Source organism: Mustela erminea, chromosome 11, assembly GCF_009829155.1.
Source record: "Mustela erminea isolate mMusErm1 chromosome 11, mMusErm1.Pri, whole genome shotgun sequence".
Classification (NCBI taxonomy): domain Eukaryota; kingdom Metazoa; phylum Chordata; class Mammalia; order Carnivora; family Mustelidae; genus Mustela; species Mustela erminea.
The window spans coordinates 29281755-29306273 of NC_045624.1; the positions used below are offsets into that span (position 1 = coordinate 29281755).

The following is a 24519-nucleotide window of genomic DNA, read 5'->3' on the forward strand; positions in this document are numbered from 1 at the left end:
CAAGTCTCTGTCCCCCCCACCCCACCCCCATGCCCAAACAACAAGTGAATTCAGCGATTCAGTCTTAAAATAGCAAGTCCCTACACAAGCGACAGAACAGACAGGAAAGAGCCCTGGGTTCATTATAGCAGCATCAGTACCTAAGCATCATACAATCTACCAAACGTTTTTATAGATGCCAGAGACTCTGAATCTCAGTTTGAGTCTTTGCCAGCCAACTCCCCAAGACCCCCCAAGGTCTTCTAAATCCTGGGTCTCCCCTCTACTTCCCACCCTCCATTCATTATCTGCTGATGCCGCTGAGGTGCGATTTGATGTACTTCAACTTCCTCATCTGCAAACAAGCATCAGCCTTCCGTCCTGCTTTTCACACTAGTGTAAGGATCAAGGGAGATTTCAGTGAAGATAAAAAGCAGTCGAAAACATACAGCCCTCATAAACCTAACACATATTAAATATTTCTTAAAGAAGTTACTGCATAGAAGAACCTCTTGATAAATTAAAATGTTTTAAATTGGGGCACCTGGGTGGCTCAGTGGGTTAAAGCCTCTGCCTTCGGCTCGGGTCATGATCTCAGGGTCCTGGGATTGAGCCCCTCGTCGGGCTCTCTGCTCAGCGGGGAGCCTGCTTCCCCCCCGCCCCGCCTGCCTCTCTGCCTACTTGTGGTCTCTCTCTCTGTCAAATAAATAAATAAATAAAAATCTTAAAAAAAAATAAAATGTTTTAAATTGTTAGAAGGTAAACTGAGGCCCATTTAACATTTTAAGGGTTCATTTGGGCAAAAATCCATTCCAATTGGGCAGCCCCAAACCCAAAATAGTTAGGAGCTTTCTGCCCATAGGAGCCAGGGGAAAGCCTTACACAGAGCAAGCGTGGAAGCAAAGAATGCAGATTATTTGATTGGCTACAGCTTGGTTTTCCGTGACTGGTTGTCCTTAGCATTTTGGTTTACTAACCTTGAGACATTTACAGGCTTAGGTTGCCAGGGCATCAGAGCCACATCGGTCTTAAGGTCTCTTTGTGTAATGAATTAACATAATAAAAACCTTAAACATTCCAATCACGTGATTTCACAGGGGTGCTGTCCAATTACAAGTGGAATAGGATAAGGTCCTGTTTGTATATTAGGGGCAGTAACACATTTAAAATCACCGATCATCATTTCTACTATTCTTCTTTTACAAAACTAGAATGATAGAGCAAATGTAAAAAAAAAGAAAGAAAAAGAAAAGGAAAGAAAGAAAATATGACCAATGATACCATATATAAAACAGACTTTTTAGATTTGGGTGTTAGGTAAAAATTAGGCAGCCATGTTAATTATAGAACTAAATATGATTTAATTTTATACTTTGTTAGAACATTCTATAAATGAATTCACAATAAAGATATAGAAAGCCCTTCAGCACGTTACATTCCCTCTTTATGGCTTAGAAGATAATGGCCACCATTGTCTAGTGTTAGATCTTCCGCAGCATTCACCTATTAATTCCTGAGCTCCTCATTTGCATTCTTCATTCTCCCCACTCCCCCCTGCCTGCTACAAGACTTGCTGCTGGCCCTCCCGGCACCCTCGACAGGCCTCCTAGCCCTGCAGTCCTTGCTGCATTTCAACACAGCACGCACGGGCCCCAGGCTTCCGCAGAGGGCCATCGCAAGAAAACATGCACTGGCCAGCCGAGGATCTCTTTCAGCCCCAGAGGGACCATGCCCCACTCTGCACAGAGACTCCAGCCTTAAGCAAACATCTGCCAGATGTAAGGGTAGAGTTCAGGCATGAGTTGGGGATGAAGATTCTCCATCCACTGCCTACCCAGTCACCACAGGCAGACCTCCCAGGAGAGGAGGATAGACGTCCCTCAACCCACTTCAAGTAATCCCATGCAGCTAGAATCTCCAACTCTGTCTCCCCCCTTAGCACTCACATCCCTGTAATAACCAGTTTATCCAGATTCTCCCCCAGAAATCCAGGGTCGCCATGAACTGCACAGATGGGGAAGGATGGAAAGCCAACATAGTACCTGCAGGTGCCCCAGCATCTCCGGGGCAGTAAGGGTCAGCAGCAGTTCTTGTTGGAAGAAAAGGCCCCAGGAGAGAGGCATGTACCTCATGAACCCAGAGAAACCCTGCCTCATCCTACCCACATGGAGGTCAAAGTGTTAAGATGAACGGAGGAACGATTGCTACATATTCAGGCACCACACTCCACATGAAAAAACATCTTGCTTTAAACCAAATTTATACATGAGGTTTCCATAAAGCACACATTTATGCCTTGGCTCTCCTTCTGTTTTCTTGCTTGCTCTGAACACATGTGTGGCTGCTTCTTATCCCTTCAGCTCAATGGCCGGTACTAACATAACCACCTTGGCTCTCCTTGGGGACTACCCTGGGTAACACCTTCCCAGCCCGATGGAGACCTAAGAACCCTCTTTCCCATGCTTCCCCTCTAGAAGCCTCCACCTAGCCTTTCCCCCAACCATCACACTCATGTTGCCACATGCTACACTATTACACCCACACATCATAACACAACCTCACATATTCCCTTCAAAACCAAACTTCGAACTTTCCAAATGACACACTCACTCTAGAATGCTTAAGTATTTGATGGCCAACTTTTTGCCTTAAAAACTGAAAATTGGCAGGAAATGATAGTATCTAGTAATACCACAAAATAAGCACTATCGCTGGAGGGAAGAATAAGACATCATCTAATACTGCTATCAAATTTTCAGGTCCCTAAACTCTGTAATTCTTCCCTTAGGGGATGGATTATGTGGCAGATTAGTATTTGGCTTTCTTCTGTGACTGGCTAGAAAAGTGAGTTCCCTTCCTAGAGATCCAGTTTATTCTTAAAGGGTCCAACAAAAGGTCTTATAGGCCAGACCTAAGGAAGAAACCATCTCTTCTTGCGTAACAAACTGCTTTGGTCTTTTCAGGAAAACGAGGACAACTTATAGATTGAGGAAGACCTGGATGGGTGGCCAGGGGAGACCAGAGTTTAAAAATCAACTGAAAGTACAAAAGAAAAATTTAAGGACCACAGGCCACCATGGGAAGCCTTACACTGGATACAAGGCATGAATTATACTAGATCGCATTCATCTTTTCATTCAACTCCTGTGCCAGGCTTTGTCTCAACTTGATCCCCACCCTGATCCAGCTGCCAGTAACTTATTAGACAGTTTTGTTTAAAAGCTAGACTTCACTGGGGCCTCGGAGGCTCAGTCAGTGAGGCATCTCACTCTTGATTTCAACTTAGGTCATGATCTCAAGGTCCTGGGATTGAGCCCCACATCCCACGTTAGCCTCCATTGTTAGTGGGGAGTCTGCTTGAGGATTCTCTCTCCTCTCTCTCTCTCCTTCTGTCCCCCTACTCATGCTCTCTCTCTCTCTCTCTCTCTCATGTAAATAAATAAATCTTAAAAAACTAACACATGCTAGAATTCACAGGAAGTAATTACATTACTATAAATTCTTGGTCAGTTTTTCAGGGTTTCCCTAAGAATTGTGCTTAGGCTCATGTGTATATCATTGGGGGATGAGACATCCTCCATTATAACACAGAAAAGGGGCTTCCTTCTAAAATGTCATTATTTTATATTAAAAACAGGAGACAGCTCTAGCTTCCTAAAGTTCGTATTTCTGACAGAATATATTTTCACAAATACTTTTTATCTGTTTACCAGCAAACAAGTTTGTTTAAAGCAGACATAATATTACTTTAACCACTGCTTCTTTAAAAGAAAAACTATCAGCTTACCTGCTTCATTTTTCTCTTCTTCTCCACGAAAAAGAAAATTAACTCTGGCCCCAACCAATCTACTTTTAAAATAACTTATGCAGCCCCAAAATATTTGGACAAGTAGGTTTAGCTTGCGTCTAGGAAGCTTCAGATGGGTTATTAATGTTTTCAGTGTTTACTCAAAAGAGAGAGAGCGAGCATTGATAATAAAGGGAGGAGTGAGGGAAAGCTCACTTGAAATCGCTTCTGCCCTCTGGGTGTGTCTAGAAGGGAAGGATTACTGCTCAGTATGAAAGTCAACTTTCTAGTGGATGCTTTGCTAAGGTCAGATAGTTTCTGCACTGCTACAAAAAAGTTAATTTCCTGTTCCATTTTTCCTGAAGCATTTGTGCACTTGGCTAAATTAATGCTAGATTTTTCCACCAGGGAAGAACGAGCCTTAGGGCTGAAACTATTGGAATGCTATTATACTTCCTATTGCTTGTTAAAGAAACAGTGAAACATCAAGAGAAAACAATTGTGACAGTGCAATTTTGGACTCCTAGTAGCGTTCTGAAACATAACTGCATAACTTGACATTTGTGTAGCACATTATACTATAACTTTTTAATGAAAAAAGGAGTATTCCCTGTACTCACATTTATGTTGCCTACATGCATTTTTTCCCCTCAAGAGATGCCAAGTGCTGTGAGAATATTTTCATGACATTATCCTTTGGGATGTATTAAATTAATTGAACATGGAGGTTATTAGACTGAAGTGGCCTGAGTGAGTGGTCTAGGTAAGCAAACCAAAATCTAAGGCTGTAAATACCTCAAGCTTAGCAAATCCAAACCTAAGGACAACCAACCAAAAAGAACCAACTAGGCTTTAAGCTTCAGCCAGTCAATAACAGCCTTACCTTTCCTGTGCCTTTGTCTCTTAAAGTCTCTCCCTGAGCTCCTGGTGGGGGAGACACTCTTAACCACTTCTGGTTTGTGGCAGCCTGATCGGAATCCATTTTTGCTCAAATAAACTCTTAAATTTTCCAATATGCCTCGGTTTATCTTTTAACAGATGTGATAATGTTGACTCCCTTGTCTCTTATAATCCCAATGCTTTCCAAAACATTCTGAGCTACAGTGCTACACTGACCCCATGACATCTCTGTAATGTATATTTTCATCCTTATGCCACAGGCTACCAAAAGAAACCAAAGAAGTCACTTGTCTGTGGTTACCCATCTCTTCAGAATTGGAAGTGGGCCTCCATTAGTTCTTTATTCTTCAAGTTTTTGTTTAAATTCTAGTTAATTAACATATAAGACAATATTGGTTTCAGGAGTAGACTTTAGGGATTCATCATTTACATACAATACCCAGCGCTCATCACAAGTTTCCTCCTTACCAGGCATTAATTCTCTTTCTCTTTCACCTGGAGAAAGTGAGGGGGGCACAGCAGGATCTGCCTCAAATAGACTGAACCTCAACTGGTGGACCACAACCCCAACAGTTTTCCTTATGTCAAAACCAGGAAGAGAAACCAGCACCTGGGAGCAATATTACTATTGTAGTGAGTACGAACCTTTAATAAATAAAGTGTAATAAATAAATGAATAAATAAATAAATAATATATAGTAAGTGCAAACCCCTACTAAATGAAAAACAGGAACAAAATACAAACTAACCACATAGCAAGTAAGCCTAGACCATATGCGTGTAGTGATAAGATTAGCTCGCAGTAACAAGTTGTAAATATTTTTAATTTGTGCGAAATATCGTAGACCAAAACATGTTTACGACATGTGTATGTTTTTGGTGTGTAAGCATAAGAAAAATAAGTGATATAATATGTTTATGAAGGAGACTTAGCACAGTATATAAGGAGGCATCGGGTTGGACTGAGGTGAAGCGAGTTCCCTGTCAGGAGGACATCATCGCCGGTGCTACCGACGCCCCGACAGTTTCGTTGCCGACCACTCGCTGGTTCTCAGTCTCAACTTCTGCAGTGACCTCTCTGTCTAGATTGTGAGGCGACGTCTCCTTCTCAGTGACAACGTCAGTGGACCGTGACCGGGCCACGATAGTGGTACGGACCTCGTCCCAATAAAGATCAAGTGAGTTACATCATATCCATCTCTCTATCTCTTCTTTACATGTCACGACCTCCTGGCGGGATGCAGGGGTTATGCTCGCGACACTATTTAATAAATTTTTTCTCCCCATAGATTATTTACTATTATGAGGCTTTTCCCCTGCCTAACTCTCCCAGACTGATCACTTTTCCCAGATCCCTCTCTCACGCATAGTCAGAATATACTTTTAGGGCAGCAGGTATGAGCTTGGGTTTGCCAAAATTAGCTGTGAAGTGTGCTATAAGAAATTGGCTATGAAAAGAATTAGAATATCGACATCGGTGAATAATTTGCACTTTATAAATCAGGAAAGATGTGCTGCATTCCTACTACTTGCTGCTGAACACTTTCTGGAGCAGGAGGGGAATGAAGTAATATGTGTCCAGGAAAAACCAATGGAAAGCTTCCCTTTGAAGAGGTGTCAAGAGAGAAACTCCGAAGACCGCTAGCATAGAACATGCTACCTTCAATATCTGCCTAAATAGAATATAATTAAGAAAGCACATAGGCTGAAGATAAAAAATAGGAACTACATATGTGCATTCTTGAAAAAATATATATCCTATAAGCTCTGAGTTGTGTTTGTTTTTGAGGTCAAAGCTTACATCCAGCTTCTGTGGGCAGAAAAACACCAGCATTTACTGAACACAAACCCTAGTCGGCCACCATGCTTGGTGTTTTCAGACCCATAACCAATTCTTACACATCAAGCTTAGCTCCATTTTTCCTGTGAGAAATTCAAAATTTAGAAATCTAGGTAAAATCTGCCTATGACCTATACTAATAAATGACACAGAACTTGAACCATTATGCACCAAAGGCCATGTTTGTTCCACAGTACACCTATGCTCTCTTGGACTTCTTACTCAATACACTTAAAAGGTTTGAGGTCAGAAGTCTTGATGGAGATAATTAGGTCTATCCCCATCAGTATGTAGGGAGTCTGCCTCCCTCCAGCCACCGCCAACCTCACCCCTTAAGAAAGTGCCCGACTGAGATGCACTATAGGCAATTAGCAGGGGTTCCATCCAGAGTCCCCAAGTAAGGATTAGAGATACCAAATGTAATTATATTTCAGAACACATGATTGGGCCCATTCTGCTCTTCCAAGTCCATGAGGTCTTCTTAATAATTATTTTGTTTCATCTACTATTTTGGATCATAAATGAATTAGCTTCCCTTAGTGAATTTAATTGAAAGTTATATAAATTTTTTCATTAATGCTTGTATATGGCAAAGACTCAACTTGTAGCTTTTTATTATATTCCTTTTTACCTCTGTCCATGTTTAGTCTAGATGTTTAGTTTCGCATTTTGAACAAGTCTCTGGAAAGTGCAAACGTTGACAAAGTACTATTTACCATGTACATTTCCAACTTTGGTATAGTTTCTGTTAGAGAACATAAATCCTATTTTAGAACATGAGCTCATCCTTTTAGTGAGAATGGCTCCTTAGAAAAAATATCTAAAGGAAACCAAAGGGAAAAATGAAACCAAACATTTCTTTCACCCCAAAAGGCCACAGACTCAAAGTTGATAACAGGAAGCACTTTTTATAATGTGAGTGTATCTAGTGGTTTCCATTTCAGAGGGTTTATGTGAGTTTCCAATTCCATTAAAACAAGAAACAGAATTGCTTAGAGGGAAAAAGAAACAGAAGCTACTACCACTGCCTTTAAAAAAAAAAAAAGAGGGAGAATGACACCCATAAAATGATTAATTCTTTGATTCATAGAAAACTTAACATAACTTACTTAAATATGGGCTTCATCAAGACTTCATTAAAATTTATCTAATGTAAGCAAATTTGAATCTGTTTAAAATTCAATATGAACAATTTTTCACCCATGTGCATGCTTCATTTTAAAAATCTAACACAGCTCTAATCAGCTATCTCAAAGAAATCCACAGGCATTAAATGCTTGTCAGGCAGCCCAACTTATACTATGAAAATCACATACCTGTTAGTACACTGACATCATCTCCTGCGAGCCTCCTGTGCATAGTCCCCTGTATTTAGATTCCCATCAACATACTTTTTAAATATTTACTTTCAAAATGGTTAAAATATAAAATCACATAAAAGGAAAAGCTCAATTTTGGTAGAATTAATCTGTTAAAAAAAATGAGAATTGCTTCACAGAAGGAGAGGTTAGATGATGGCGACCAAGAAGCCAAGAAAGATGGGAAGTAATTAGAAAAACACATTGCTTGGGAAATGATCTTCTCCTTGTCCTTCTCCTCCTCCTCCTCTTCCTTCTTCTTCTTCTTCTTCTTTTTTAAGATTTTATTTTATTTACTTGAGAGACAGAGAGAGAACGCATGTGAGCAGAGGGCGGAACAGAGGGAGAGGGACAAGCAGACTTCATGTTGACTGCAAAGCCCAATATGGAGCGTGATCCCATGACCCTGAAATCATGACCTGAGCTGAAATCGAGTCAGCGGCTTAACTGACTGAGCCACCCAGGTGCCCCCCCTTCTTTTTTTAAATATGGGAGATACTTGAGATCTCTTACAGGATAAAAATCCCAATGAGACAAAAAATCTGAAGAGAACGGGAGAAACGGATGGTAACTAAAGCAGATATAATATCGCAAAATGGGAAATGATTAACATTAGCCACAAGCATCAGAAAAGATGGTACAGGGATACTGGTACAAGATGAAGATGGGGTGGAGGACCTGAGAGCTCAACAAAAATAAAAAAGAAGAAACAAACACTTCCTCTCATTTTTTCATTTCTGCTTTAAAGTAGGCTTTCTCTGATTCCCCGAAGTCATGATTCCTTCCTTCATTTATTTATTGACTAGATATTTATTCAGAGCTCACTCTGTGTCTGAGACTGTTCTGGCACCGCCAGAAGCAGTTAACAAGTTAAGTCAAGTACTTGCTCTTTAGGAGCTTGTATTGTACGTAGGGAGAAAAACAAAACAAAACAAAACAAAACAAACAAATATATATATATGTATATATTTGTTCAGAGTCTGAAATCTTAACCTCTTTCCTCTACTTCCTACCCAGTTCATCTCTCTACCTCCTCAACGATAGCATATTGTTAATCCTGGCATCTCAAACTTAAAAAACAAATAAAAATTTAATAAGTTTCAGCCCAAACCAAAGATCTTGCCTACGGATAAGCAGGTCTGACTCTGACAGACAGAACAGCTTCCCCAAGTTCTGTCTTGATTCTAAAGGCTCATTTTAGAGAAGAGACAACAGCGTAGACATAGGACAAAAGGGAGAGAAACTCAACAAGGCTTTCCTCTCAGGCGCTCCTTACCCCGGGACCCCATGTTCACTGAAGCAATTATTTACTGCTCGCCTACTTTGTGAAGGCCAAATGTTAGGGTCTGTAGGGACTACGAGGATGAGCAAATCCTCAAGGAAATTATAATAGTTAATATTTATTGAATGCTTTCTGTGTGTCAGCCACTTTAAGTGCTTCACAAGATTTATCTCATTTAAGGCTCATGTTAGCCTTGTAAGGTAGGTGATAATATATCCCTTTTGAGGTGAGAAAATGAAATCCTGAAGAGATCAAGAAATGTGCCCAAGGTAGCAAGGTAACAGGTGCTATTAATTTGACTCCAGAGCTCATGTGCTGAACTACTCTGCCTCCCCAATTTTATTAGTTTCCTCAGGCTGCAATAACAAAGTACCACAAAGGCGTGGTTTAAAATCACAGAAATGCATTATCTCATAATTCTGGAGGTTAGGTACCTGAACACAAGGTGCCAGCAGCGCCACGCTCCCTCTGAATACTGTAGGGGACTTCTTCCTTGCCTCTTTCTCGCTTCTGGTAGTTTGCCAGCAATCTTCAGGTTTCCTTGACTTGCTACATACTCCAATCTCTGTCTTCATCATTACATGGCATGCTTCCCAGGTGTCTCTGTCTTTGTTTGACTGTCTTCTTATAATATCAGTCATATGGAATTAGGGGCCCATGATACTCCAATGTGACCTCATATTGACTAATTATATCAATGACAAACATATTTCTGAATAAGGTCATATTCTGGGGTTCCGGAGTTAGGATTTCAACGTATCTTTTATGAGGGGAGCACAATTCAACCCATAATGCCAATGAATGGATAGAATATATGGAAATAGGATGGAGAGCACATGAAAATAGAATAAAATATATGGAAATAGAATGGATATAGTAAATGGAAATAGAATGGAGACAGTAAATGGAAATAAAATAGAGTATACAGAAATAGACTGGAGATAGTAAATGGAAATAGAATGGATATAGAATATGGATATAATATATGGAGATAGAATGTAGATAGAATATAGAAATAGAATGGAGGGTATATGGAAATAGAATGGATATGGTATATAGAAATAGAATGGAGAGTGTATGGAAATAGACTGGAGATAGTAAATGAAAATAGAATGGAGATAGTATATGGAAATAGAATGGAATATACGGGAAAAAAATGGAGATAGTTGGGAAATAGAATAGAGACAGCTAGAAAAACACAGGTCTTAGTCTAATCTTATTGTTATCAACTCCATTTGTTACTCTGAGAGGCACTTCCTTTCCGTGAGCTGAGCTTCATTTTTCTCACTTATAGAATATAGATCTTGAACCTAATGATCTCCAACTTGTTTCCAGTTCTACATTCTCACGTTTCTTCATTTCTAAATAATTATAATGAAAATAAATTTTACTAGGGATGCTCAAGCACACATCAAGTCATGGAGATAAGGCCTGACATGAAGGGGAGGTAAAATTCCAGTTTCCAGAATGCTTTAAGAATGTTTGTGAAGATGTCTAGAGGTATAGATTAGGACAGACTTGCTGGTGGGGACTCCAGGCAAAGGCAGCATTTGGTGGCATTTGGAAACAAGGGAATGGCTTGCTTACGGATTACAAATAAAGAAGAGTGGGACCTAAGACCAGAAAAGTATGTTGGAACATACTAGGCACGAGAGGGATAGATTCTATTCAATTTAATTGGTTCAGTATAACAACTACTGAAGGCTATTTAGGAGAGATGCTATAGGAGTTATACGTAGATAGCTTAGAATGTGCAGTAGATTGAGAGGGAACTAGTTAGGTGACTGAAAATAGTCTAGGTTAGTAGCAATGAGGACAAAGCATTAGATTGTAATGGTAAACTCTAAAAATTTGGAATACTAATTAGTTATTATCTGGGTTCATTTGGGGGACTTGGGAAAAACCCATTTATACCAGTCATAGAGGCTTGTTCTAAGGTGATACTAACTAAAATTACTTAGAATAATAAAGGGCTGTGCTCCCCCCAACACATTTCACAAACACATGCACACATACAAACACAAACAAATAATAAATAAAGAATTACTTAGAATAATAAAGGACGTAATAATAAATAATAATATTACTTAGAATAATAAATAGTAATAAAGTACATCGTAGTCTCAGAGAGAAATCAGAAGTCAGAAGTCAGAACTAAAAAAGGAACAGCATGTCTAGAGGCACTATCTAAACCACAAAGAGGGCATCTAGGAATAGGCCAGGGGTCAGGGAAATGGAGAACAGACAGGGAAACAACATACAAGTTGAGTTTGGTTGAAACAAGTGATTCCGAATAATCTATAGGCCTGTCCTTTCCAAATTAGAAAAGCCACAGCTTTTTTCAGGTTCCTCTTTTTCTCTTTTTAATTGTTACCTTTTTAGAAATTTTAATCGTGGTAACTGACACAAAATATAAAACCCACTGAGCCACCCAGGCGCCCCTGGGCATGAAAATTTTGAAAGAAAAACATCTGGATTTTCACAGTTCTTATCACTCCTCAATAAAAGATAGCAGGAAATTAAAGATGTACATGGTGGGTTCAAGAGTGGGATCCAAGCTAGAAATCTATGTGATAGGTTATCTTGCAGGTTGAAAAATTAATGGTAGACAAAGTGGATATCATTACCAGGGGGACATTATAAAACAGACAACTGAAGGCCCAATACACTAAGTTTGGCGATGTCTACTTTTAGCACCAGAGGAAATGTACCACGAAAGGAGACGACTAGTTATCCATAGAGATCAGAAAATAATCCCATTCCGTCACTGAACTGAAAATTTCAAGAAAGAGTTGTTGACCAATACTGTAGGATGCTTCAGAGAAGAAGGATGAGGATTGAAAATAATCATTTCATCTGACAGCCACGGACTCACTGATGTGAGTCTAAATGAAAAGGAGAAGGGATGGGTAGGGGTGGCCCGGAAGCGAATCCAGAGCTTCTCTGAGAGGAAAGGAGAGAGGAGGGCACATTGGGTGAAGTGGATTGCCGGGTACAATGAAAGCTTATGGTTAGCTTTCTTATGAGTATGTTATGAGTTATGAGTATGTTTACTGACAGAAGGCATGGTCCAGTGGAAAGGTCTGAAATGGCAATAGAGTAACTAAGAGAGAGTAACTCTGGAACCGATTCTGGAAAAGGCTGAAAGGAGGCGTTCAAGAACACAAGAGGAAAGTGAGATTTGGCAAAGAAGAGGTACTGGGAAACAGTCTTGGAACTGGATCCCCTACCTCCAACTCTGCTCCCTCCAGTCCATTCTGCAATACGTGTTCTGGAATGTTCTCGACAACATAAATCTACTTATGCCACTTTCGCTTACCACTCTTCAGGGGTTCCCTGTTGCCTTCAGGATAGAATCCAGACTCTCTAACGTGCCCACATTTCCACATCTAGACCCTGCTGAATTTTCTGCCTCATTTATTTGCCTTCCTGCTGTGCTCCCCCCAACACATCTCACACACACCTGCACACACACAAACACACATACCCTCCACACATACAATACTTCGAATCTTCCAAATCTATCAGGCCATTTAATTTCTTCTTTTCACGTGTGGCATTTTCTGTTTGTAAAACATTTCTTTTTCTCTATCCCTTCTAACTCCTGCTCATCTTTCGAAGTGCTCTATTAAAGTTATGGATTTCCTAGCATTTATTTAACTACTTATCCATCTCTTCTAGTCACTACCAGTGACTGGTATAGTGTCTGACACAAACTGCTTTACAGAGAGTCACTGAAGGAATGAAGAAAATGAAAGAATGCACTGAATTAGGAAGACAAAGGGTAAAGATGAAGTGAGCATTTTTTTTTTTTTTTTAATTTGGAGAGCTGTCAGTGAGATGATTATAAATATTTCACTTAAGGAGTGATGCCATTTTCCAAGAGTAAGTGCCTATTTCAACATTTTCTGTGGCTTTTAGGAAGCAACATTAGCATAATTACTGTATCAGACACCAGATCACTTTGCCTCACATACTCTTCCTGGACATTACTCATGCCATGGTTGTGGTAAGCCATGGACACCATTTTTACCATGACCACCAACCTGGGATTTCCTATAGGTCATATTGATTGAGAAGGAGGAACCACCTTTTCCCTGACAGGACTGCACCCACTGAAACCCTGGCTTCCCCAGTGGCCACCCTAAGACTCCAGGTAACACCTTGTGGAAGTAGCATGGGACAGTTCTAACCAAGGAAAGACAGAAGAAGGGAAAACCAAGAGATAGCTTGCCTGTCCCTCCTGACCCTTCCCTACCATGCTTGTTCGGAGATGCGGAGTTTAATACAGCCTCCCTGGTTATGTCTCTCATAAACATACCCACTTGTCTTTGCTCTCCCTAGTCCTTCCCCTCCTGCTCTTGCATCCCTGGGATTGCAGTATCCAGTAGAGTATTAGCATTTAAGTGCTTGGCTCAGGTCCTGTCTCCAGAAGACCTGGGCGAAATAAGCAATTTTTAGAAATTTTCAAATGTTAAATATATTAGGCATTAGTGGAGGCACAAAGTTAAACAGAGCATTTTTGTATGTAAACATTTGAGTATTTGCATTGCATTATGCTCATATACTGGGAAGTGTAGTTGTAGAGAAGAGTCACTGAAGGAGAATGGAGCATCCAGAAGACATGGAGAATGAAGAGTCGAGCAACGAAGAACTACTCATTCTCCAAGTGGAGCATCAACAGGAGGTATCAGTAACACATGGCTCCGGTGAGTATAAACGTGTTCTCCAAAGAGTACAGCTTCCATTAAAGGAACATAAACTGGGCGCCTGGGTGGCTCAGTGGGTTAAGCCGCTGCCTTCGGCTCAGGTCATGATCTCAGGGTCCTGGGATCGAGGCCTGCATCGGGCTCTCTGCTCAGCAGGGAGCCTGCTTCCCTCTCTCTCTCTCTCTGCCTGCCTCTCCATCTACTTGTGATTTCTCTCTGTCAAATAAATAAATAAAATCTTTAAAAAAAAAAAAAAGGAACATAAACTAAGGATGTATATTGGGCATATTTTCTTCCATTGTGTCTGTTTATAATTCAATGTGCTTCCTATGTTGTGAAATATTTAAGTGTTAGATTCCAGGAAAACAAATAAATCTACTGAGCGATCTACTTCAATGAAGACAAGTAGAATTGTCTTCAGCTGACACACTAAATTAATATAATTTTAAGACACGGCAGATTATCAGCCCAAACTCAGACAACTAAGATTGGGAGAAAACCCTGAAGAAATCACAAAAGTACAGCGGCTTAGCAAGGGCCTTTGGAAAGTTCAAACGGAAAAAAGAATGAAAATCTGGCCAGAAGAGGGAGAGTACTCCCTCACTATGGAAAGTTGGCCTATACTAGACCATGATCTCAATCTGTATTGAAAACAGTTTCAGACAGTGAACCACGTCCCAGCTGCAGAGGTGTTAAGGGCACAGTCACGCACTTTTAACTATCTGCTACTATAGAACCCTCTGTTGCTAGACTGATAAAGGACAAAAGGTCTTCTCTTAGAAAGAGCCACAACCAAAGTCCCTGGGGAATAGTTCCTGCTTATTCACGAAAGTATGAAAACTGTGATCCAAGAAAGTCTCTGTGAGTGTATTTTAGTTTCTGAATGTTTATCTGAATGTAACGCTTTTCCACATGTCCTTGCATGGATTCTTTCATTAAGATTTTTTTTTCCTTTTTCAGATTTATAAATCCAAACCCAACTTATACTTCCTGGAAGAACAGTGAAAGTTTACATGCATTGCTGTTTTAAGCATTTTGTTTGTTTCTTAGTATTTCCTTTGGTCTGACTACTTGCAGGGCATCGGGGTTTTTCTCAGACAAATGTACACACATGCATGTGTACAATACTTTGTGTGACATGTCTGTGTTTGGTGGTCATCTTCTAAATCCAAATACTTCCTAGAATCCATGAACCTTAGGTCAAAAATCAGTTGTTTTAAGTCACTTTAAAAATCACTTTAAAATGGGTGGGTATCAGCAAGGGAAAGCCCTAGAAAAATGAACATTTTGGTTTGTAAATAAAAGTCATACCCAAACCTAAAATTTCTAGACAGAAACAATGCTTCTTCTATAAAAGCTAATTTTAGGTCTTGAGGAAAATCTACACAAGCACCCATCAGTGATTTTTCTTTAATGAACTTCAGAAGGTCGCTCTTTTTGAGGATGATCCACATACATTGATCCCAAAGACATCTGTTTCTTTACTTTAGCGATCTTACAGAATGTTTAATCTCTAAAGCTGGATTATTATTTGATTTTTTTTGAACATGTATTACAAGGAGAACTGGTTTTCACTAACTTCCACATGATTCTTTCTAGTTTCCTTTCTATCTCTAATAGAAACTGGCTCTAAACCAATGGCTGACACAAGTCAGTTAAAAATAGAGATACATGGCAAATGTTTGGAAATTTACTTTTATATCCATGGGCTTATGAATTATAATTGTGAATTGAGAATCTTGTTTATGATTGAAATATTTAAGATTGTGAATAATTGAGGGGAAAAGTTATGTAATTGGCTTTTGTGTGTGTGTGATGCTTTACACAAGCAGCCAATAAGTTTCAGATGGTTTATAAGTAACTGGAGATCCAAAGCTGAAATGGAATTTTCTGTGACAGCCTACGAATAACAGTTAACATATGCCTGTGTTACAGGCAAAAGCAGGAGTCACATGAAGTCAAGCAGGGAATAAGAAGAGCTGTAATAATGAATAAAAACCTTTTTGTTGAAAATTCTTAGCACCAATTTTTGCTCTTTACTTAAAGAGCAAAACCATCTAAAAAAAAAAGAGCAAAACCATTTCAAGTATTTTTAAAGAAACTATATTAATATTGGGAGGGAAAACAACAAGAAGTGACTTTATAAGTCACAGTTCACACCCATTAGAAATTTGATGTATTAAAAATGCAAATAAAAATTAATGCTAGTTCAAATGAAGAAAAAATACAGATTCTTCAGTGATGTTAGAACAGTCAATAACTGACTCACACTCGTAGTTAGAGTTTCATCTGGGAGTGTTTCTAGTTATATTATCTGCTATTCTTTGTCATGTTTCTTGACATTGTTGATAAACTAAGTCACTCAAAAGTTAAAAAAATTTTTTTTGTTCTAACCTATTATATCATATTTCAGTAAGTTCTTACAGTTGTGCTTTCACCAATGGCTATCAGAGCCTTGACCTTAACTTTGATTTCAGCCCCAGTGCCATGGCAGGAACCAAGTGGGTGTACCAGGTCATCCTGCTCACCCTGTGGTTTGCCTACACATCTCTGACAGCCACCTTACCTGTGCAACGATGGCGAGCGTGTGCACCCTACCTATCTCACAGGGTTATGAATCTGAAAGGAAATACATAAAGTTCTTGAAACAAGATGGTATTCGGATGGAGGCATTAGAATTTCAATAGGAAATTCTGCTCCAAACATAACCACAGTCGTAGGATCTACCCAAATCTACGGCAGGTATGAGATAGGACCTACAGCTTCCTAAATTATCTTGCTATACCTCTTGCTGGAGCACTGAAATCAGTGGCTTTGCTGCCATGAATTTTTGCATGTGCGTTTTTCGTTTTCCTTTTTCTTTTTTAGACTGGATTATTTTAAAGGTCATCCTCTCACTGACAGGCATGAGCAGAGTGGTATATTAAAACAGAAATCTTGTGTGGGGGGAGTTACGTGTTTTGTGTTTTTTTCCAACACTCAACAACAATTAGTAAAGTTAATTAGAATAGCTTAAGTATAGAATAACCAATAATTCCCAATTCTACAAACAATAAAATGCCTGGTGTCAATTCTTTTGAGGAAACATTATACTCTTCCTTTAAATGGTTCAGAAATAAATACGTTGCCTGAAAAATCTGCTCACCAATGAAAAATCGATTTAGTCGATTATAAAATGGCATTCTGGAATATCTTTGAGTTTGGAATGGTCTGGGCACTCAAACTGATTACCTTAAGGAAATACTCAATGTTGATCAAATTTTATGAATCTTTGATTTACGTTCCTGAACTGTAAATCCTCATCTCTCTCAGAATCCTAAAACTTTATAAAGAATTCATATACTCCCACCAACTCCCAATTGTCTAGTTCATTCAGCTGAAGGGGAAGTGAAATTCTAAGAGACAGAATAATGGCCAGGACTTTCTGGAAGTAAATATAGGAAGCTGAAGCTAGCATGTGTCTCACTGTCATAAGGTCACTCTCTGGGCCGTTGTGTACTCTGGATCCCTTTCAGACCTCATGGAAGTTAATTTTAGTTTTACAGAAAGGACAGAGAGAGGCAGACTGCTATCTTTACAGAAAATGTCAAGGCTAAGCTTGTGACCATCTTACCTTTCTGATATCCTGTGCATTACCGGAGGGAAGGAAGCACTGACTGTCGGGGGAGAATCCCTTCTTGCATCTGCTTGCCCGGGTGTCGGGGGCTGTGTTCGTGGCAGCCCCAGGGACAGCGGCTGTGAGCTTCCTCGTCCCTCGGAGGGTCAGGGTCTGGTAGAAGAGACAGACTGCCACCACCAAGCCCACCAAGAAGGGCCGGGGACACAATCGCCGGCGACAAGGGAACACTGGACGACAGACCATGACCAGTTCAGCTTCACTTGGCCCCTGTCCACGTAGCCGGAGAAGTCATAGCAGCTATTTTTTGTCAGCATGAAAAATACAGATCAGCCTTCTCTTTCCGCAATTGAAATCAAGATCGCTCCATCCCCGCTGAAGAACTTTCTGAAGGGGTCATGCCAAAGAGTCATAGGTCCCCAAAGTCTGAGGCGGTTAATAAGATCCCTTCCATGGATGACAGTGAAAAGTGGCTGGGCCGGGTTAAAACAAAACAAAACAAAACAAAACAAAAAACAAACAAAAAATCCAAATAATAATAATAGTTGTAACTAACAACCTGAGCGTACCCCAGGCTGCCAGACTGTTGCTTCCGGTAATGCCTTATTTCCAAAACATCCTTAAACTCACAGCAAAAACTTCACAGGGAAAAAAAAAAAAAAAAAAAAAAAGCGCCCCCAGAGTCAATGTGGAGCCTGGAAACAGCACTGAAGAGCGCAAGAGACTGAAAGGGAAGTGCCTGCTGGCCCCGGGATGCCGGCTAGCTGCCTCCGCGGTGCCCCAGGACTCCTCCAGGTTCAGAGCCGCCCGGCTTGCAGCCTTTCGCCTTTCTCCGCGGCGTCCCCTCCACCACTTCTACGCGGCCACTGTCCCGTAGGCATTCTCGGCTTTTAGCATCAAAAGGGAATGCGGGTGTGATGGGACACGGTGACTGCTAGGGTTCTGCTTGTATGAGTCTCATTGCGCGTCAAGTTCAAAGTTCTATGTACTCACTCCGTTTTCATCCTTTTAGCAAAAAAAAAAAAAAAAAAAAAAAAAAAAAAAGTTTCCATGATCATCCCCTCCTGGACTGCTGGCCAAGAGCACTCGGAAGGAAACAGCCAGTCGTGTGACTCCAGTTCATCCCACCCCCTACCCCCGACGCGCACGCCGGGCCGCAGGCACAGCGCCCCCCGCGCGCCGCCGCTCTCTTGGCCGCCAGCGGGGCCCCGGGGGAGCAACGCCGCACGGGCCGGCGGGGCGGGGCGGGGCTACTACGGCCGGCGGCGCGGAGCCCCGGGGCAGCCGCAGCGCCCGGGCAGCTTCCCCGCGGTGACACACGGTGGGCTTCCCCAGCCTGGGAGCCGCGCCTCTCCCTGGCCTGGAAAGGCGCCTTGCCTCCCCCCGCGAGCTGCAGAATTTTAAATACACGTCGGACGTTTGACACCCTGGGTACTCGCTTTCCCTTCTCACGGCGTCGGAAAAACAAATAGTCCTTCGTCCAACGACGGCAAAGATCGAGGGTGAGACGAACGCGAACTCCGCGCGTGGACTGGAAGGATCTTTACTCGAGGGCATGGGGGTCACTCTTGTGGGGGATAAAAGGGTCTCGAGTAACGCCTGGACCCCAGATCTTGAAAGCCCGAGTGTGCACCGGGATACCTGCAAGTCGTCTTTCTGCCGCGGGGGCACCTAACTGCTCTCACGGGCGGCTGCTTTCCCGGGCTAATGACCGAGCCTTTCGGAGGCTAATTGCCTGATTCTTTGCTCCTGCGGTCGGTGGAGAGTAGCGGGTGATTTTGCTCTGCGGAAAGGGATACGCGGCGGGCTTTGTGCACCGTCCCGCACAACCTAACGCTCTGCACACCGCCACGAGGACGCCCCTAGCAAGGCAGTGTTCTGCAAACTGGATCCATCTACTCCTGCCGAGTCAGCGGAGGGAAAGCCAAGGCGAAGCGCCGTCCGTCCAGGGCCTGCGGCTCAGCTCTTCTTCCAGCGCCTGCTTTGCGAAACCTGGCTACACAGGACTGGCTTAGGATCATTGCGCACATTCTCCAAAAGCTCTGAACCTAAATAGGTGTTGTAACCTGTTTCTAACGCAACCTCTTTCTTGGGGGTTGGGGCTCTTCTGGGAGCCCACACCCCTGAAAGGAACGCTTCCGTCGGTCATGCACACTTACATTTTGTGAGACGGAGCGCCCCCTAGGGGTGCCCTGCTATTATAGATCTAGAGAAATGGGCCTCTCTCGTTCCTTACTTGTAAGAAACTCGTTTAACACCTTTATAAAACAAATTAATTAAAGCTTTACAGAATAAGTATTCACATGAAAGCTAGCTTTATCCCAATTCTTGCATATATCCCCCTCTGGTGTGTTTAATATTATTTTATTTATAGATTTAGAGTCCTCAATCTCATGACAAATGAAAAAGTATTAAAAAAAAATGAAGTGTCAACACGGGGGCTTAAGTGGGTAGGAGAAGAAGAAATGAAACAAGATGGGATTGGGAGGGAGACAAACCATAAGTGACTCTTAATCTCACAAAACAAACTGAGGGTTGCTGGGGGGAGGGGTGTTGGGAGAAGGGGGTGGGATTATGGACATTGGGGAGGGTATGTGCTTTGGTGAGTGCTGTGAAGTGTGTAAACCTGGCGATTCACAGACCTGTACCCCTGGGGATAAAAATATGTTTATAAAAAATAAAATTTTTTTTAAAAATGAAGTGTCACTTGATTTTAGAAGCCAAGAGAGTTTTAAGAAAAATGGCCAAACAATAATGTTGGAAGGTATATTTTTAGTTGATGCAATGTGATTTGAGAGATACTAGGAATTATGAGATCTTTACATCGCAAGTGTTCCTGTGTTGAGATTGAGTGAGATAAAGCTCTTTACTAGGAGAAAAGTAATGGACATGCATTTCTATTAAGGCAAAAAGTGTGAAAGACAGAGTTTGAGGAATCTGGAGGGCCATTTTTATATATCGTTAAGTTGTTGAGTACAAGATACGAAAGAAAACATAAATCAAGATGCTAAAACCATAGTGCCTTTGGGCTGGGAAACATGAGACAACAGCATAGATGATTTTATAGCAAGACTTCAACAGGGATCAGAAAGAAAGTGGACAACTGATGTTCTAGAAATGATACCAGCGGCTTGAAAAACCCAATTTCCTGTTTCAAACACCAAGTCTGACGGCGTGGGAGAGGATGGTAGTACATACATGCATACATACTTACATACAAGGATATCTGCTAAGTGAGAAGAGGGAGAGTGGAAAGGAAGCTACAGCAGGAAATAACACCAAATAGCCCAAGGGGGTCACAGACAACCTCAGATACCCAGTCTGGGTAGTAGCATGGTGCAGCATCTTAACTGTCTTTAAATGAGTGATCTGTGGAAAGAGGGCACTTGGGCCTTCTTTGAAGTGTTGTTGGCATGCCCGATGATGTAATGTACGGAAAGCACCCAATCGTTCTGTGGACAGGTGTTGGAAGAATGCATGCTCAGCGCATGTCTGTTATGTTTTCGATGCTGAGGTCGAGCTCAGTCTGGAGTGGTGTCAGACACAAAAACAGATAATTATCAAATACTGGACCTCTGGGAATCCAGAAGCCCAAAGGCGAACACGAGCATTTAGTATGTTCTCTTCCCTCCGTTCTGTTGAGACGGAGGTTGGTGGCAGATGCTGGTTTGGGAGAAAGAGAGCAAGAGTGGGATGAGCGTGAGCAGTAGGTGGAGAAAACAAGTAGTGGGTATTCATGGCCCGGCTGTGATGGAAGGCTAAGGAGGAGCATGTGTTAGAGTCCGAAGGCGTCAGAACAGGGAACAATGAAGACAGAGGAAGCTGCTCCAGGGAGAGGGGTGGGAGGGTGACGTGCTGTAGGAATACCGACCTATGGGTTCTGGCAGGGTTTCAGACCGAGGGCTTCGTGCAAGTAATTTCATAAAGTACCCTTCTCCTTGATCATGTCAGTACTCAAGAATCTGTAAGCAGCATTGGCCTGGGACAATAGAGTGACAGGCCTTTTAGAGTTTTCTCATTTCAAGGGCAGACAAAACAGAACAACCTTCCTCCTCAAACCTCTCTTCCATCACATGTATGTTCCATTTTGGGTTTTTGGTATGGAGTGTGCGGTGAAGGGAGAGGGTGAAAGAAGAAGGTATTTTGAAGAAGCTGAAGAAGGAGTTTTGAAAATGTATTCTATTTTTCAAACTAGACTCGAGTTTCTAGATGAATCAACAGTCCAGATAGAACACATCCTCTGAACTAGATGCTTTTCATTTTATTTTATTTTTAAATTTTATTTATTTATTTTGACAGAGAGAGATCACAAGCAGGCAGAGAGGCAGGCAGATAGAGATGGGGAAGCAGGCTCCCCGCTGAGCAGAAAGCCCGATGTAGGGCCTGATCCCAGGACGCTGAGACTATAACCTGAGCCAAAGGCAGAGGCTTTAACCCACTGAGCCACCCAGGCACTCTGATGCTTTTCATTTTAAATTGCTCACTAGCCCAGCATTTCTGGGCATGCATATCACCTGAAGATTCCATAGAACAACACTTGGCGCTGCCTTTTTTAAATGGGACATAGAACTCTCCAGAGTTCTCAGCTGGTTGCTTTACTCATTTTTCACAACTTTCTGTATAAGCACTTTGAATTTGCATGCACTAGAACCAAGATGACTTTTATCAAATTCTTTCCTGTATTTTAGTGACTAGTATACTTGTATCTTTTTACAGTATGAACTTCTTTGTAACAGAAACTATTTTACTCATCACCATATCCTTACAGTGTCTAGCAGTGTCTCCTGGCAAGTGATTTAAAAATTCCTATTTGTGGAGGTTTATACATAATAGATTTAAACAGTTTCCATACGATTTCCATTTTTCCCACAGGAAATATTTCACATCTCGGTAACATGCAACACAGCAGGGGCAATTTTGTCCCCCAGGAGACATGTCGCAATGTCTAAAGACATTTTTAGTTGTCACAGCTTGCCGGCCCAGGGGGATGCTGCTGGCATCTCATAAGTAGATGCCAGTGAGGCTGCTGACGTCTCGTGGGGCCCAGGGCAGCCCCACACAACAAAGCAGCATCCAGTCGAAAATGACTAGAGGACTAAGGTTGGAAAAATGAAATTTAATCAAAGAATAGCTACTGCATAATTTTTATATGTGGCTGCCCGATTGTTACTTAAGTTAGAATCGTGTTACCTGTGCAGCTTGTGGCAATGACACTGGGATTTTAACCACTTCCTGGATGTGTAATTATACCACGCCTTCAAATAAATGCAACTTTGCCCACATAATTTCCTTGAAGTCGCTCAGATTTGCTTTTAAGATATGCATGCTCTTAAAAGACTATATATTCATATATGGAGATATATGTATACATACATGTATACAGACCCATATTAACGCACACAGTCTAAGGGAAGGAAGGAAGGCAAGGAGGGAGGCAGGAGGTTGGGAGGGAAGGAAGAAGGAAGGGGAGAAAGAGAAGGAAAGAAGAGGAGAGGCGAGGCAAGGAGAAGGGAGGGGAGGGGAGGAGAGGAAGAAAGGAAGGGGGAGGGGGAGGGAGAGAAGAGGAGGGAGGGAGGAAGGAAAGAAAGAGAAAAGAAAGAAAAAGAATCACTTCAATCAGTGAGCACACAGGTAGACTGGCAAACATTTAATCCAATGAATTACACTATTTGTTTTACTTTTTTAGAGCCAAATTCACACCTTGGCATGGAGCCAGAATTCCTGTTTTAATCTGTCATTCTATAAAACATGAACATAGTATCAACTTGTGTTTTTTAAATTAAACACATCATATCTTTTCTGTAAACCTGCGGAAACCATAATACGTTCAAAAAATTGTCACAGGATAGTCACATAATTTAGTTTCTTTTTTTATTTATTTTTATTTTTATTTTTATTTTTATTTTTTTTAAAGATTTTATTTATTTATTTGACAGACAGAGATCACAAGTAGGCAGAGAAGCAGGCAGAGAGAGAGAGAGGAGGAAGCAGGCTCCCCGCTGAGCAGAGAGCCCGATGTGGGACTCGATCCCGGGACGGGAGATCATGACCTGAGCCGAAGGCAGCGGCTTAACCCACTGAGCCACCCAGGCGCCCCTAGTTTCTTTTTTTAAATGTAATTATAATTCAATCATCCATTCATATTTTCAGAAAGTGAAAGATATTTTGAAATTTTTACAGCATCAAATTTACTACCTAAAAGACGGATGTTTGATAGGGGATGGAAGGGAGGGACGTTTTATCTTACCACTCCAATGAAGGCTAATCATTTAGCTAATCTGGGTGAGTAGGAAGGACACATTCTTTGATACAGTATGGATGACTCTTTGGTTATATATATATATACCACTTAAATTTTAAAAGATTACTCCTATATCTAAACCATATGATCTCTAATATATAAACTTATTTTGTTGTTGTCTTCAACAGATAACTGGACTCTTTTTCAAACATTTATAAATGATAAGCACTGGTAAAATGAAAACATCTTTTTGGCACATTTGCGAAACCTATTCATGAAAATAGCCATTTGTCATATTAAAGATAAATATACAAGTTCTTCAAGGATACGGACATAAATTTTTTAAAGTTCTAATGAGAAATACTGGGGAGAGGTCATATTAAAACTTTCTGCTAGCTAGTTAAAATATTAGGTACAATATTGGTAAAATTGGTAAAACATTAGCAAAATTCTAAATAGCTAACTCATTTATTTCAAAGGGTTATTCAGAAATATTTCTGGCTGGCCTCCTGTATTACATTTAACCTAGGCAGCTTTCTAAAGTACTTAGTACCTATTATAATTGTTCTTTTAATATATTAGCATGGAGGGTCCCTCTACTGGATTAGATTCTACAATGCAAAAAAATTCAAATATGACCAGTTTTTCCTTATGACTGATGTTAAACGTGAATGTTTTAAACTAGCTCACCATTAAAGACTAGCAGTTATACACTTTCCTAAGTAAAACTCCTTTTTTTTTTTTTGCTCCTCCACCCTTCTAGAAAAACTACTCTTACTCTTTAATATAGGTAAGCAGAAGGTAAGC

General features: G+C 41.1%; 1 protein-coding gene across 4 annotated transcripts in view; it reads right to left on the reverse strand.

Annotated features, from left to right (window-relative positions):
- Nucleotides 1-18483, reverse strand: part of CPED1 (cadherin like and PC-esterase domain containing 1) — a 265826-nt gene extending 247343 nt beyond the window's left edge. For 2 of the 4 annotated variants that reach the window (XM_032305802.1, XM_032305801.1), the window contains exon 1: nt 17469-18482. In XM_032305802.1, coding sequence (XP_032161693.1) covers nt 17469-17717 — 249 coding nt within the window. In that variant the 5' untranslated portion in view covers nt 17718-18482. Of the gene's footprint in view, nt 1-17468 lie in introns of all 4 variants that reach the window. The other 2 variants (XM_032305800.1, XM_032305803.1) reach the window with 2 other exon arrangements.
- Between the last annotated feature and the right edge of the window lie 6036 nt (nt 18484-24519).